This window comes from Phoca vitulina, unplaced genomic scaffold (assembly GCF_004348235.1).
Source record: "Phoca vitulina isolate PV1807 unplaced genomic scaffold, GSC_HSeal_1.0 scaffold11, whole genome shotgun sequence".
Lineage (NCBI taxonomy): Eukaryota > Metazoa > Chordata > Mammalia > Carnivora > Phocidae > Phoca > Phoca vitulina.
In genome coordinates, this window is record NW_022589714.1 from 31,086,543 (window position 1) to 31,101,740 (window position 15,198).

At 46.9% G+C, this 15,198-nt stretch overlaps 1 protein-coding gene and 1 pseudogene across 2 annotated transcripts in view; both read left to right on the plus strand.

The window, feature by feature from the left end:
- CILK1 (ciliogenesis associated kinase 1) overlaps positions 1–11,114 on the plus strand; it is a 55,787-nt gene extending 44,673 nt beyond the window's left edge. For both annotated transcript variants that reach the window (XM_032409650.1, XM_032409651.1), the window contains exons 10-14: positions 976–1,166; positions 1,284–1,432; positions 3,377–3,505; positions 6,162–6,284; positions 7,437–11,114. In XM_032409650.1, coding sequence (XP_032265541.1) covers positions 976–1,166; positions 1,284–1,432; positions 3,377–3,505; positions 6,162–6,284; positions 7,437–7,591 — 747 coding nt within the window. In that variant the 3' untranslated portion in view covers positions 7,592–11,114. The remainder of the gene's footprint in view (positions 1–975; positions 1,167–1,283; positions 1,433–3,376; positions 3,506–6,161; positions 6,285–7,436) is intronic.
- A 1,092-nt stretch (positions 11,115–12,206) lies between these two features.
- Positions 12,207–13,543, plus strand: LOC116635784 (annotated as a pseudogene).
- The last annotated feature ends 1,655 nt before the right edge of the window (positions 13,544–15,198 follow it).

A 15,198-nucleotide genomic window follows, 5' to 3' on the forward strand; every position in this document is an offset into this window, starting at 1 on the left:
AATTGAGCCCAGATCTTTCTCCTTCTCTTGGACTGGTGCTCAAGAAAAAAGAATGAGCGTTAGATTCAATAATAACCTGAAAAGGGCATCTAGTTACCAGTAGCTTTGTAATGCTGTCTGAGAGTCTGATTTTTCTGACAGCTTTATGCAAAGGCAGTATTTTTTCTGTCAACTCGTATTCATTCACTGAGTCCCAGCTCCCAACCAACACTGAGATACTGCATGAGGTTACCAGAGTGGTATCTTTAGACTGTTCGCTGTACCCCAGCCCACAACTTTGGAAGCAATGTGTATTTGGAAATTTCCTATTGTAGCTAATTCTGTAATTAAATAGTATCCAGATCTACTAAGAAGGCAAAGAAAGCATATTTGCAGTGTTTTCGGTGAATGGCAGGATGACGATATCTGAGCTGTATTCTCCTGCATCTCTGTTTATGACAGAATAAAGCATGTTAATGCTTTCAGGGATGAGGCCCGGATGACAACCTAGCTATCCTCCCCATGTGTGAGAAGCACCTTAAATTTCTTTTTAGGGGCACCTGGGTGATGCAGTCAGTGGTTAAGTGCCGGACTCTTGATTTTGGCTCAGGTCATGATCTTGTGGTCGTGAGATTGAGCACTGCATGTTTGCGCTCAGCGTGGAGTCTGCTAATGCTCTCTGTCCCTCTCCCTCTGTCCCTTCCCTCTCTCTCTCTCTCACTCTCTCTCTCAAAAATGAATCTCTTTTTTAAAAAATTTCTTTTTAAAACTCCTTATCTTGTACACCTGAGTGTCCCCATAGGATGCCAATGGGTGTGATGTGTGCAGGAGAGGTGAGAGACAGAGGCCCAGGAACGTACTTCCCATGGTTGCATGTTGAGAATGATATGTCCCCGATCCTCCTTTTCATCACTGAGGAAATTTGGAATGGGGATTACTCATGGGTGAGCTCCATTTACCAAGTATGACTTTATCCCCCACTCCTTGGATGCACAGAAAATGCTAGCTGGCCTGGAACACAAAAATGGGGAGATCAAGCCCAAGAGTCGGAGAAGGTGGGGGCTTGTGTCCCGGTCGACAAAGGATTCCGATGACTGGGCTGACTTGGATGACTTGGATTTCAGTCCGTCCCTCACCAGGATTGACCTGAAAAACAAGAATAGACAGAGTGAGGAGACTCTTTGCAGGCAAGTGTGCACCTGGGCTCTGTACACAGATCGAGTCTGGGGCTTGTGAAATGATCTGTACCTCTCTCGTGATGCTTTCCGTCCCATGCTGATCTAAGCCATGTTCCCTTGCTTCAGATTTGAGAGTGTTCTGGACCTGAAGCCCTCTGAGCCCGTCAGTACAGGCAGCAGTGCCCCCACCCAGACCTCCTATCAGAGGCGAGACACGCCAACCCTGAGGTCCGCAGCCAAGCAGCACTACTTGAAGCACTCGCGATACTTGCCTGGTAATAGAAATGCTTGCCTTTACTTTCCTCCTCAGAAACCATTTCCCCGGAATCACGTATTCACAGAGATTCTGTTTTGAAAGGCAAGTGCCCAGGGCCTTCTAGAACTTCAGAACTGGCAGGAACATTACAAAAATATTTGCTGAAGCCCAGGCCTCACATTTTATATATATATATAGTTGCATAAGAAAAAATGTTGTAGTGGAAACTGGGTCTGGCCCCCCAGGAGGGAGGAACTGGTGGTGAGAGGCAGGGGGCACGCCTGAGGCCCCTGCACCAGACCAGGGTTAGGAACAATGACCAGTCCTATGTACTCTCAGGAGACCGGGGTAGGTGCTCAGTCACACCACCCGGCAGTATTACAGGGGGTAAGCGTACATGCTCTAGTTTGATGGGTGCACAAGCCTCTCTCCAGATTCTCCCGATTCCAAGCTTACAGCACCAGCCAACCATTCATTCACAGATTCATTCAATCAGTACATACGTACTGAGCATCGAATGTGTGCGAGGCACTGGGGAAATCATGGTGAGCACAGTGGCCAAGTGGGACCACCGTCTATGCAGTGACTTTGTACCACAGCCCTGTAGACAATACTCTCGCTCCCGTGCAGCTTATATTGTAGTGGTGGGAGCCAGACCCTAAACAAATAGACAACCAGTAGTTCCGGCGGTGATTGGAGGCAGGGAGGAAGCACCGCTGTAGACAGAATGCTCAGGAAGGGCCTGTCTGAGCACGTGACTCCTGGCTGGGCCCCCACAGAATGGGGAGGGACAAATGGGCAGAACAAAGCACGCAGGGGAAGCAGCAAGTGGGGAGCCTGGGAGGCAGGAAGGGGCTTGGCTTGTGAGGGGAAGGGCAGAGGGGCCGGCGTGGCCCGAGCGTGGTAAGAGGTGATACACGTAGCACGAGGCATCTTTGGAGTCTTGTAAGACATTTGGGATTTATTTCACAAGCAGCAGGAAGCTGTTGAAGGGTGTTAATTGGAGAGCATGCTGGGTTCATGCCCATCTTCGTGCTGAGTACATGAGGGCAGGCTATAGCTCTCATGCAGGTAAGGGGAGTGGTGGCTCAGGCTGGGGCTGCAGGACCCACGGGACATGAGGTGGGAACAAGGCCCCACTGGTGGATTGACTCCTCGCCCTTGGCTGGCCTCCCAGGATGACCTGGAAGAGGAGAGAGCAGGTGACAGGGTACAACAGTGGTCTAGGTGTCAGGGGCAGAGACCCCCAACTCCAGGGGCCACAGGCCAAAGGGAGCCAGCTGGGAGGGAATTAGTTATTTCTTTTTGGCTCTAGGAGAGGAAGGAGGATAAAAGATGAATTCAGTCTTTTCAGTTCTGAAAAATAGCTGCAGTGCTTGACATAAATGGGCAAGTGGGCAGTCTAGTGGGTGGTTTGGCTTGAGGTTGAGATGATTGATTAAGGTCAAGGCAGCCTTGGGCGTGAGGGAGTCCGTGAGGGTCACCAGCACTTGATGGTGCTCATGGTCCAGGTCAGGTATGAAGAGGGGTCTGGGGGACAGAATGCAGAAAGAGGAGAGCAGGGGGCTGCAGAGCTGGCCGGGCGGAAGGGGGGCAGAGAGGAACTTGGGAAGGTGACAGACAGGCAGTGACCCATGCAGGGGTACCTGTGGGAATGACCAGAAGCACTGACGCCCAGGACAGCACCAGAGGGGCCGAGAGAGAAGACGTGAGACAGATCTGTTGGGAGAAGTTTAGGAGACCTCTCTCAGGCTGCCCATCCTCTGGGCGTACTAAACCCCAGGTCGCCATCTTTCCTCCTTTCCTCTGCGTTCTATCGGACAACCTCATGGTCAGTTTTTGCTCTGACGATTGAACCATAGGAAGTTTAGACAAAGTGAATTCTGGGATGAGTTTGCCACTGAAATCTGGTGCAAGACGAAATAATGTATTTTGCATTTGAAAACCATTTCTTCCCTATTAGGAATAAATATGAGAAACGGCATACTTCCAAATCCAGGCAAGGATTTTATTCCATCTAATCCGTGGTCTAGTTCTGGTTTGTCTGGAAAATCTTCAGGAACAGTATCAGTAATCAGCAAAATAAATTCCGGTGAGTAGTGATTATTAACTCCTAAATGACAAGAGGCAAATTCTCTGGATGCGGCAGGGTGGGTCTGGAGAGACAAGCTAATGGAAATGAGAGGGTTTTCTGGGGTGGAAACCCAGGGCCCCTTTTTCAAGGCTGTGCTCCTGTCTCTTTCTTGGCAGCAGGCTCTGGGGACCCCGCCAGCTGCCACGGGGTCTGCCCTCAGCGTAGCTGGGGACTCAGGCACCTCTGGCTTCTGAGGCCCTGTGCTGCTGGCCATCCAACTTAGCTCCATCCACCTTGCTCCATCTCGTCCCCTCCCTCTGATGACCCAGCCTTAGCCCAGAGCATCGAAAAACCTCTTCTCGTTGGAAGGTGGACAGCTCAGAGGGCCATCCCCACTTTTTTTTTTTCTCATCCCCACCTTTTTTTAAAATGAGAAATGAGTTTCATAAGCCTTCCAGACGGGCTAACCCCATTCCCAGCAGGCCCCTTTCCCGCCTCATTTTCCCTCACACAGGCAGCCCCTGCCATGCATTGCTTCTCCTTCCACACTGCCAGGGAAAAACATCCGGGCGTCCCTTCTCCCTGCTTTATCCATTACACGTTCATTTATTTTGAGAAATACAAAAAAGAAGGAAATGAGGTATCAACAGCCATGTACCCACCACCACCAGCTCAAGGAGTCAAACTGCAAATACTCCTGAAGCCCACCGTCTAGGCCTTCCTACCCTTTCCCTCTTTCCCCCTCTCCTTCCTCCGACCCCCACCTGATTTGAGTGTTTATTATTTCTCTGCATTTTTAAAAGATTCATGAACCACATAGTATGTTCTTACATGTTCAAAAATTAATACAAACATAATTCTGGATCTCCACTCCCTTTAGTAATTATATTATGATATAGCAATTACACATACATGTAAGACATATCATAGTATATATTATAAAACATATATAACATATATCACTGCATCACCCCATAATTTATTACTTTTACTGGACCATAATGTATTTATCCTTCTCTTGTTGATGAGCGTGTAAGTTGGGAACCATCTTTGCTGTGAGAAGGAGTGTGGAAATGAACCTCGGTGTACCCTCTTGCCGCGCACCTGTGTGAAGGTTTCTCGGGGGATGATGTAAACAGAGTAAAGGGTGTGCTCATCTTTGACTTTACAGATGTTGCCAAATTGCCCTCCGGCAGGGTCTGGGAGTGGTGCTGCATCCTTGATGGCACTTGGTACTGTCGAGATTGCAAACTGTGTGCTGGTCTGATGGGTGTGCAACGGCATCTTGTTGTGGCTTCAACTTGCATGTCCTGTGTACTAATGAGGTGGAGCATCTTCTCGTGTTCACGGACTATACGTTCTTTTCCCTTTTGTGACTTAACCTGTTCAAATTCTCTTCCCATTTTTTTTTCATATCTCTTCACCAAAAATGCAGAATGTGCTCTAGCACAACACAGCCCCCTACCCAGGCATTGCCACTCTGCCACACATTCTCTCTTTTCCCCCCGGATATAACTTCCATTTGTATAACGGCCTGTAATAACATTTTTCCTCATTCTGTGTGTACCTGAAGTCTTAATGAGGCTTATTGATCTCTGTTCATCCATCTAATATGTATTGATTACTGCTACATATAAGGCATCCCATTAACCTCCTGGAATAGTAAGATGAGTCGCATATAGTTCCAGCCCTTAAAACACTCTCACTATGAAAATGTCATAAAAAATGAATATATTTAATATAAATCATTACTTTTTCTGATTACGGGTCAGAGTATTTAGCGTAGAATTCCTTGTCATAACTAAATAATTTTTTTAAAGATTTGATTTATTTATTTGACAGAGAGAGACACAGCAAGAGAGGGAAACAAGCAGGGCGGAGCGGGAGAGGGAGAAGCAGGCTTCCCGCAGAGCAGGGAGCCTGATGCGGGACTCGATCCCAGGACCCTGGGATCATGACCTGAGCCGAAGGCAGACGCTTAACCGACTGAGCCACCCAGGTGCCCCCATAGCTAAATAATTAAGATCACCTGTGTGCTGCTCAGTAAGAGAACGGTTCAGTGAATTATGGTTTAGCCAGATTCTAGAATTTGTATATACTGACATGGAAGGATAATTATTCTCTGTTACAGCGTGGAAAAAGCAAATTTTGGAACAGGCTAAACCCGTTATTCCAAAAAAGAAAGAGAAATGCATATATGTCCCTTTTCTTTTCTTTTAAAGATTTTTTATTTATTTATTTGACAGAGAGAGACACAGCGAGAGAGGGAACACAAGCAGGGGGAGTGGGAGAGGGAGAAGCAGGCTTCCCGCTGAGCAGGGAGCCCGATGCGGGGCTCGATCCCAGGACCCTGGGATCATGACCTGAGCCGGAGGCAGACGCTTAACGACTGAGCCACCCAGGCGCCCCGCACATGTCCCTTTTCTTGAACGAACCAAGCATCCAGGCTCCGTTCAGGCGCAGGCTATAGGAGCGGCCCTGTCTTTGCTGCCCCCCTTCCCCGTCTTTCCGACAGTGTGGTGTGGAGGAATGCTCTGCTCGCAGTTCCTATTTTTATCGTATTTCCCCTGAAAGTAAATGCCCAATTCTTTATTGTTCCGCACCCGTGTAACCCTGTTGGTGTTATGTGCACGTGGGGTCTTTGTAGTAACGAGCTTTTGCTTTTGTGAATCAGTTGGTTCCAGTTCAACAAGTTCTAGTGGACTGACTGGAAACTATATCCCATCCTTTCTGAAAAAAGAAGTTGGTTCTGCTGTGCAGAGGGTACACTTGGCACCTCTTCCAGACCCTTCTCCTGGTGAGTTCTGTTTTGGGCTATTCATGAAGCAGCTCATCAAACGGTTCTCGAATAATGGCTTTGTGCCAGGCATGTTGTAGGCCGAGGACCCACCAGCGAAGGAGACCGACAAGACTCCCTGTCCCACGAACTTACACCCCACACACAATAAGTAAACCGAAGCAGATGCTCACCAGTGCTAAGGAGAAAAATGAAGTAGGCGGGATATAAGGAAGGTGGAAGTTGGAGTGTGCATTTTTAAAGAGGGTGGCCAAACCATAAGAGACTCTTAATCTCAGGAAACAAACTGAGGGTTGCTGGAGGGGTGAAGGGTAGGAGGGATGGGGTGGCTGGGTGATGGACATTGGGGAGGGTATGTGCTATGGTGAGCGCTGTGAATTGTGTAAGACTGATCAATCACAGACCGGTACCCCTGAAACAAATAATACATTATATGTTAAAAAATAATAAGAATAATTAAAAATAAATAAAATAAAGAGCGTGGCCAAAGAAGACCGCACCGCAAAGGAATTGTTGAGTGAAGGTGTGAAGGAGGTGAGCAGGTAGCCCTGCGGTGTGGGCGAGACTGCCCCCAGCACGGGGTTCCTAGTGCATGGGCCTGGAAGCAGGAGAGAGGGGTAACCGAAGGTGGGGTGGTATGAGGCCCTGCAGGCCACCGTAAGCTTGCTGTCACTGACTGCGTGGGACATGGGAGCCAGCGGAGGGTCTGGAGAAGAGGCGAGAGGCCATCTGACTTGCATCTTGCAGCCTCACTCACGTGCAGGTTGTCATTAGACTAGGGGCCAGGAACAAGGTTGGAAGCAGGGAAACCAACTGGCTGCCAGAATTATCCAGGCAGGGAGTGATGGGCCAGGCCGCTGAGAGCTGAGCTGGGCCGGGTTCTGAGTGTATCTGGAAGGGAGAGCCAGTGGCATTTGCTGACCCATGACACGTGGGCTGTGAAAAAAGAGGGGTCAGGAATGACACCAGTATTCTTGGCCGGACAACACTAGAATGGAGTTGTCCTTCAGCGGGAGAGGGAAGACTGTGAGTCGCCCACCAGTGCTTCTCTTGAACTCCCATTTTCTGATATTTTTGTCACCAAGCTGCATTTATTTCCTTTGTTTGTGGGAGGCCCATATCAGTCCGACCCACCTTCCTCTTTAATTGCAGGCTATTCTTCCCTGAAGGCTGTGAGACCTCATCCCGGGCGACCTTTCTTCCACACCCAGCCTAGGAGCACTCCTGGGCTGATGCCCCGACCTCCAGCTGCCCAGCCAGTGCATGGCCGGACCGACTGGGTTTCTAAGTACGCGTCTCGGCGATGACCAGCATGAAGCTTCTGGGCGCAGGGGAAAGCAAGACACGGTCCCTCGGCCAACTGGTGTTCTGCCGGCAAGAAACCGGCAGATGGTGTGAAAGCAAACACTTTATAGTTATTCTTCTGAACTAAGACATTTCAATATTCTTTTTAAGATTTTTTTTAAATATTGATTTGAATGCAATACCCTTTTTTTGTACAAAATTATTTTATTCTAAAACTGGGTCCCATTATTTTCTTAAACAGCGCATTTTGTATATATGGATTATGTTTTAGCATTTTATACAGTCAACTTTGTAATGAACTTTTTAAGAATTAATTGATTTTCCTTTGGGGTTCCAGATAATATTTTATACAGATTTTTAAAAATGTAATAATACTGATGCAGTATGCAGCAGGGGTGCAATTGAAGGCCACCCGACAGAGGGTTATTTACTCAACGCGTGCAGATACTTGTGAAGCGGTTAAATTTTAAATGTGGCACACTGGTACTTCAGGCTTTCTTGGACCAACCTCAGCGCTAGATAAATGATCTTCTGCTTTCCTCGATATCAGGTTATTGGTTTGATTTTGTGACACCACTGTGCTGTTCTAAAAATACTATTATGCAATGAATTTCCCAGCTGAAAGAACTCTAAATAGTTTTTGAAATTTTTACAACAACCCTTTTTGGTGGTTGGAGATATGCAAGGTGGTTGGAGATATGAACCAGGTTTTATTATGCTGGACCATCACATTCTATTTTCTCCCGTTTTTTTATGTTTCCTCCATTTTTGAAATCCAGTTGTATAAGTACCCCCAAAAGGGAAGCTTTTGAAGCCAACAGGTCTTTAACATAAAGGTCAACACAGTCCGTTAAACTTGTATCCCTATCAAGATGCACGACCAAAAAGCTAAGTTTCAAAGCAGCAGAAGATTTTGTTATTATAATAACTGATCAACTTTTGCATTCAGCTCAGTTCTCCAGGCCTGGCTAGGAACAGACGACAAAGAACCTTCTGTCCTAGCCACATTCTCAGGGCACTTTGGGGAGCAGGAAAGATTTATGGCAGAGGTTCCACTGACCTGGGAAGTCCCGGCTACCACGAGGGTCATGTCGGTAGCGTGCCACATTTGAACTCTTAACCCTTGTGTAGTTTCTTCACACAGTGGGAACTCTATTTGTTGGACAGAGGCTGTTCCATTGAGAGGAATGTTTACAGCAATTTTGAAAATGACAAAGCTAGTTTGGAGACAGAAAAAGACAAAAGGTCCGCTCTTCGTCCATCTCTGTAGGGTACGTCTGCCTCCAGCAGTGGTTACCTGAAAGGCAGGAGGGAAGGTCTCCGCCAGGGAACACGATACAAACTCAACAGTGTGTTGACTCACATTCTCCCAGGCCCCAAGCTACTCTCATTTGGTTCCAGGTTCCAGGATCTAGCAGGTTGAGCCATATGAAATTGTCTGTCATTTCTGTAGGTTAAAATGATAGATTAAAGTGAATATTGGCACTTTGGTATGATTCAACCCAATATGTGGGTAAATTATTGCTTTGATGTATTGGTAGTAAGTTGCAGCCTGAACAAATTGCCATGGCTCCCAAGGGGCCCTAATCTAAATCAGGGAGTAATTTCTGCTTTGGAGAATCTGGCACAACAATGTACTTGACTAAGCACTATGATCCCTAGGGGCATGAGAAAAGCACATAATGGATGTGGATTTGATAGGTAATATTTTCTGTTAACAAACTGGCAGCAAAGCTTCAGAAAACAAATATGTATATGTAAGCACAACTTGAAGCTGAGTTCACTTCTGTATTATATTCTCAACTCATTATCTAAAGCAACAGAAAATGTGTTTTCAGAGATGAGTCCTTTACTGCAATTAATATTTATTTTCCCTTTCTGTATTATATATAAAAAGTAAGTTAATCTGTAACCTTACCCAGCTTGCTGGAAAGCTGGTTTTAAATTGTAAATACCTCTTAGAGAAGCGAATGGATTGTGAATACCATATTCTTGGCACTCTAGCTTATGTTAAGGTCATGACATTTTTTAAATTGAAAAAACCTAGTCACCTGGTTATTACACATTATAAAATTGTTTTTGTAATACTTTTGTGGGCCCAAATTCAGAAAATATTTCCGTTTTCGTCCTCTTACTTTTTCCTTTATTTATGAGTAAACAACTTCCCTTAGAAAGCCAAACATGTTTATCCATGTGAAAGTCGAGAAGCTGATGTGCAGTTGAGAAAACCAGAAGACTGAAAAAACAATGTAAATTCTAAAGAACCAGCAAAATCCTAGAAAGTTCTCTTTTTTTTTTTTTCCCCCGTAATGGGTAAAAGACGAATGTGTATACATGCTGTTTACTATAGAAGGGAATCGTGACCATTTTTTGTTAAGTGAAAATCAAATGCTACCTGGTGTGTATATCTTTTAGTTAGTAGAGAATTATACGATGTACTATAAGACACCAAGAGGAATGAAAGAGTTTCACTGTACCTTATCCATGACTATACCTCATTTCCGGTCAGAAAGCTTTTTGGGACGTTGGGAAATGGTACAGGGATGGCCCTCATTGCACACCCAAAGGTCCAGTGATAGTGGTGTGCCAGGGGGTACATGTGTGAACTGCAAGGCAAGCTGCATGGGCAGAAAAGCTACTCTTGGTGTGACTGTTCATCTTACAATAAAATTCCATTAATTACTAAGCACTCACCCAGCTCATGTATGATAGGGTTTAAGTAGGAAGAAAATTGATTTTCAAACAGTTTTTTTTAGCCACCTCTCTTATAGATAGCCTAAAGGACTGTATACATATAACTAATTGACATTGTGTCATCTGCTGACGTTATCAAAAATTGAATACAATCAAGGTAACGCCTAAGTACAAATACCAGTACTACTGGGGCTCATGGCCACCATCTTTTCTCATGAAGTAGTGTTTCCCTACCATCGAGCCATCGTTTTGTGCCATTTAGGAGAAAAGGAACACAGGCTGTATGTTCCAGCTCAGTGTATGACGAAAAGCAATATGTTTATAAGAAAATGTTTGACATGCTAATTATTTTATATCATTTAAAGCATACTATAGCAACTCGTTTGTTTAATATATGTGCTTAATTTTTAGAATTATTTTTACAAGTTCCAACCAAAGTACTGTATTTTATATAACTTATTGTGAGGACCCTCTCATGGAAACTATTAAGAAGACAAACTGGAGGCAAGCATCACATCAATCTGTATTATCAGTTTCTTAGAGACACTGTGCTAATGTGAATTTGAAATGACCCAAACAGTCTTCTGATCTCAGATGTCTTAGTAGTGATAGCAGTTTAGTCACCGGATTTGAATCCAAGGAAATAGCTGAGAATATATTTATTTAAAAAGCAAATATTCATAATGATGAGAATAGAGGAGGACAGAAAACCACTGACACAAGCCCCTTCTGAAATAAAATACTGTGTTTTGAATAGTTTGTCCTAAGGTGTTTAAAAACATTAACTTTATGTAAGGAAAATTCTGCTCCAAATAAAGTTAACAGTTAAAGAAAGAAAAATGATTTGAGTGTTCCCTTTTTATTTTCAGTGTTCTTCCATCAAAAGATAACAGTGGGGCTCCTGGCTGGCTCAGTTGGTAGAGCATGCGACTCCTGATCTCAGGGTTGTGAGTTCAAGCCCTGTGTTGGATGTAGAGATTACTTAAAAATAAAATCTTTAAACAACAAGATAACATTCGTATTTCCTAATGTGGGATTTTGATATTTTATAACTTCTTAATGCTTAGTTCATACAGTGTTACTGCCATGAAATTAGAAGCATGAGCTTAGAGCAGCAATGTAAAGAGTTATCCTGCAATCTGGAGACTTATTTTTATTTTATTTTATTTTATTTTATTTTATTTTTTTGAGGCTTTTTTTAAATTTAGCATTTAGCAAGTTAGGTGACTAGGAATATTTAAAAAAAGAAAAAAGTAGGTGGAGACGATTTCTTGTTGCCGATTTCATCTTGCTTCATAATTAATACCTACCTTGTATGTTTTCAGCTTTTCACGGCATACTCCTATGCACGATATAAACCTTCAAACGAAACTCATCACGTCATGAATTACATACAGGATTCCACAGGAAAGTCACTTCCCAAACATTCTTTGGATCCTCGAAAGAATTTTTTAGGAACACAATTTACCCAAGGGGTACTGCTGAATCCCTAAGTGTGCCCTCCCATCAGAACACAGCTGCCCTGACTATGAACTCGACAGCATTTGTCTAACTTCCTGGAATCATCTGCCCACCCTGCCCCTTCAGAGGCCCTACAGATCTGAGCTCCCGCCATCCTTCCTGCTAATAAAATCTGCTGTTGGGGCGCCTGGGTGGCTCAGTCGTTAAGCGTCTGCCTTCGGCTGGGGTCATTATCCCAGGGTCCCGGGATCGAGACCCGCATCGGGCTCCCTGCTCCGCGGGAAGCCTGCTTCTCCCTCTCCCACTCCCCTGCTTGTGTTCCCTCTCTCGCTGTGTCTCTCTCTCTGTCAAATAAAAAATTAAAATAAAATAAAATCTGCTGTTGGGGTCTCCCACGTAGAAGCAGATTCCTGGCTCTCCTCCTGGGTGGGCAGCAGGTTCCGAGGTGGCCTGGGCACCAGCATGAGTGTGGTTGGAGGCTACAGCGGGGCCGGGGAGGGCACCACAGCGGTCCCGAAACGACAGCCTGCTGCGCCCTCTTAAGCTGGAGGTGGACCCCAACATCCAGGCCGTGGGCACTCAGGAGAAGATCATCAAAACCCTCCTCAACGGGTTTGCCTCCTATATTATGGACAAGGTGCAGAAGCTGGAGCAGCAGAACAAGACTCTGGAGCCCAAGTGGAGCGTCCTGCAGCAGCAGGAAATGGTGCAGAGTGACATGGACAACACGCGGAGTGCTTCATCAGCAACCTTGGGCCGCTGCTGGACACAGTAGCCCGGAGAGAAGCTGAAGCCGGAGGTGGAGCGTGGTGACATGCAGGGGCTGGCGGAGGACTACAGGAATGAGCGGGCGGAAGAGATCAGAGAGCGTGCAGAGATGGAGAATGCATCTGTTCTCAGCAGGAAGGCTCTGGATGAAGTTTACATGAATAAGGCAGAGCTGGAGTCCCGCCCGGAGGGTTCGGCCTGAGAGATGGGCTTCCTCAGGCCGCTGATCTCCGACACCTCTGCGGTCCCCTCGGTGGACGACAGGAGCTCCCTGGACAGGACGGCATCACCGCCAAGGTCAAGGCCCAGCCAGCACCAGGGGATCGCCAGCGGCAGCTGCAGCTACAGCCAGGCCGAGACTGAGAACGTGTACCTGATCCAGTACAAGGGGCTGCAGACACTGGCTGGGAATCACACTGATGCCCCCCAAAGCGCAAAGACGGAGATTTCCGAGATGAACCGCAGTATCAGCCGACTCCAGACTGAGATCGAGGGCCTCTAAGGCCAGAGGGCTTCCCTGGAGGCCACCAGAGCTGATGCTGAGCGGCGCGGGGGAGGGGACCATTAAAGACGCCAACGCCCCGCAGCGAGCTGAGCAGGACCTGGTGCAGCAGCTGCCCGAGAACAGAGGGCTCAGGGACGTCAGGCTGGCCCTGGTCAGCGAGATCGCCACCCGCCCACGCCGCTGGAGGACGGCGAGAGCCGGCTGGAGTGTGGGATGCAGAAGGTCAATGTTCATACCAAGCCCACCAGCAGCTACTCAGGTGGGCCGAGCTTGCCTCCAGGGGCTTCAGGGGCCCTGGCCTCCACCGACTGAGCTCCTTCTAGTCCAGCTTTGGCTCTGGGGGGGGCTCCAGCTCCTTCAGCAGTGCCAATTCCTCCAAGGCCATGCTTGGTGAAGAAGGTCAAGCAAGACCCGTCATGAGAGGCTGGTGTCCGAGTCATCGGATGTCCTGTCCAAGCAAGCGGCCTCTGTGGTCCCTCCCAGTCTCCCCCATCCTGTGCCTGCCATAGAGTCTTTGGGGGAATGAGCTGTGCAGGGGAGCACTGGGAACAGGAGACCCACCTAAGACTCAGCCCCAGTTCTCAGCCTACCCTTGGGGGGAGTCTACCGCCCTGGGTACCCCCTCTTGCCCATACTTCCAACTAAAAGCCCATTAAAGTGTCTTTTCTAAAAAAAAGCCTCAGGGCACTGGCTAGCTCAAGTCAGCAGAGAGTTTGACTCTTGACTTCTGGGTTGTAAGTTGGAGCCCCAGGTTGGGTGTAGAGATTACTTAAAGATAAAATCAAAATAAAATACAAAATAAAATAAAATAAAATAAAATGCTTCACCTGGTTCAAGTCAGTATGACGTGGGAAACAAAGGCAGAAGAAAAATTATTAAATTTCCTTCCTACCTAGAGCCCACTGACAGGTCCTTGAAACAGGCAGAGGGACATCCCTCTAGGGACTCAGCTGCCTCCATGTTAATACTTCGCTAAGGGCAAAAGGCAATCCTAGCCTGAACACACCCACCCCCCCACACACACACCAGGATGCTGTAAATCTACTTTAATGTATAAAAATTCCTTTGGAAACTTCCTTTATCTCTAAACCCCCCAAGATACATGTTGGCAATCATCCCCCAAGCATATGGTCCACCGATACACATCTGAAGGGTCTCATGACTGGAGGTTTTATTAGACGGTAATAAATGACCTTTTCCCAACAATAGCTAGCCCCCTCAAGGTCTCCTAGAAACCTTGCTTCCAAAATTCCTTAGAGACTTACGCTATCCCCAACCCCCTCCCAACTTGAAAGTATATAATGGGCCACTCCTCATGACCCCAGTGTAGCTCTTCCAGCCCACGGGTCCTGTCCTCGTGCTTTAATAAAATCACCTTTTCGCACCAAAGACATCCATCTCAAGAATTCTTTCTTGGCCGGGGCACCTGGGTGGCTCAGTCGTTGGGCGTCTGCCTTCGGCTCGGGTCATGATCCCAGCGTCCTGGGATTGAGCCCCACATCAGGCTCCCTGCTCCGCAGGAAGCCTGCTTCTCTCTCTCCCGCTCCCCCTGCTTGTGTTTCCTCTCTCGCTGTGTCTCTCCCTGTCAAATAAATAAACAAAATCTTTAAAAAAAAAAAAAAAAAGAATTCTTTCTTGGCCATCGCCTTCAAACCCTAAATCTTTCCTACATCAAGTACAGCATGCAACTCTTGATCTCAGGGTTGTAAATTGGAGCCCCACGTTGGGTGTAGAGATTACTTAAAATCTAAACAAACAAATAAATAAATAAACCAAGCCTCAGTTGGTTCGACCAAAAACAAATCGACAAAAATAAAACCCTGATGTTGGGGAGTGACATCACCAAGATGGCAGCACAGGTTGTTCCTGACATCATGACCTCCCACCAGAACAACCAGCAACTATTCAAGAACAAGACACCACGGAGAATCCTAGAAAATGCAGTTGAGGCTGAAGCGCCCCCTGCCCCAAGGAGACCAAGAGCTTCTGCTTTAGAAGGGTAAGAAGTGATTACATGTTGACTGCATTGCCCCTCCCCCAAGACAGCCTAGTGCCACACAGACGGGTCTCCCCTGAGCCTCTCCTTCCTCCAGTGGGAAAAGAGAATCCCAGGGGGACAACTGGCCTCCCCCCACCATCGTGGGCCATTTTGGAGGAGCCCCTCCCTGATCTCACATCAGG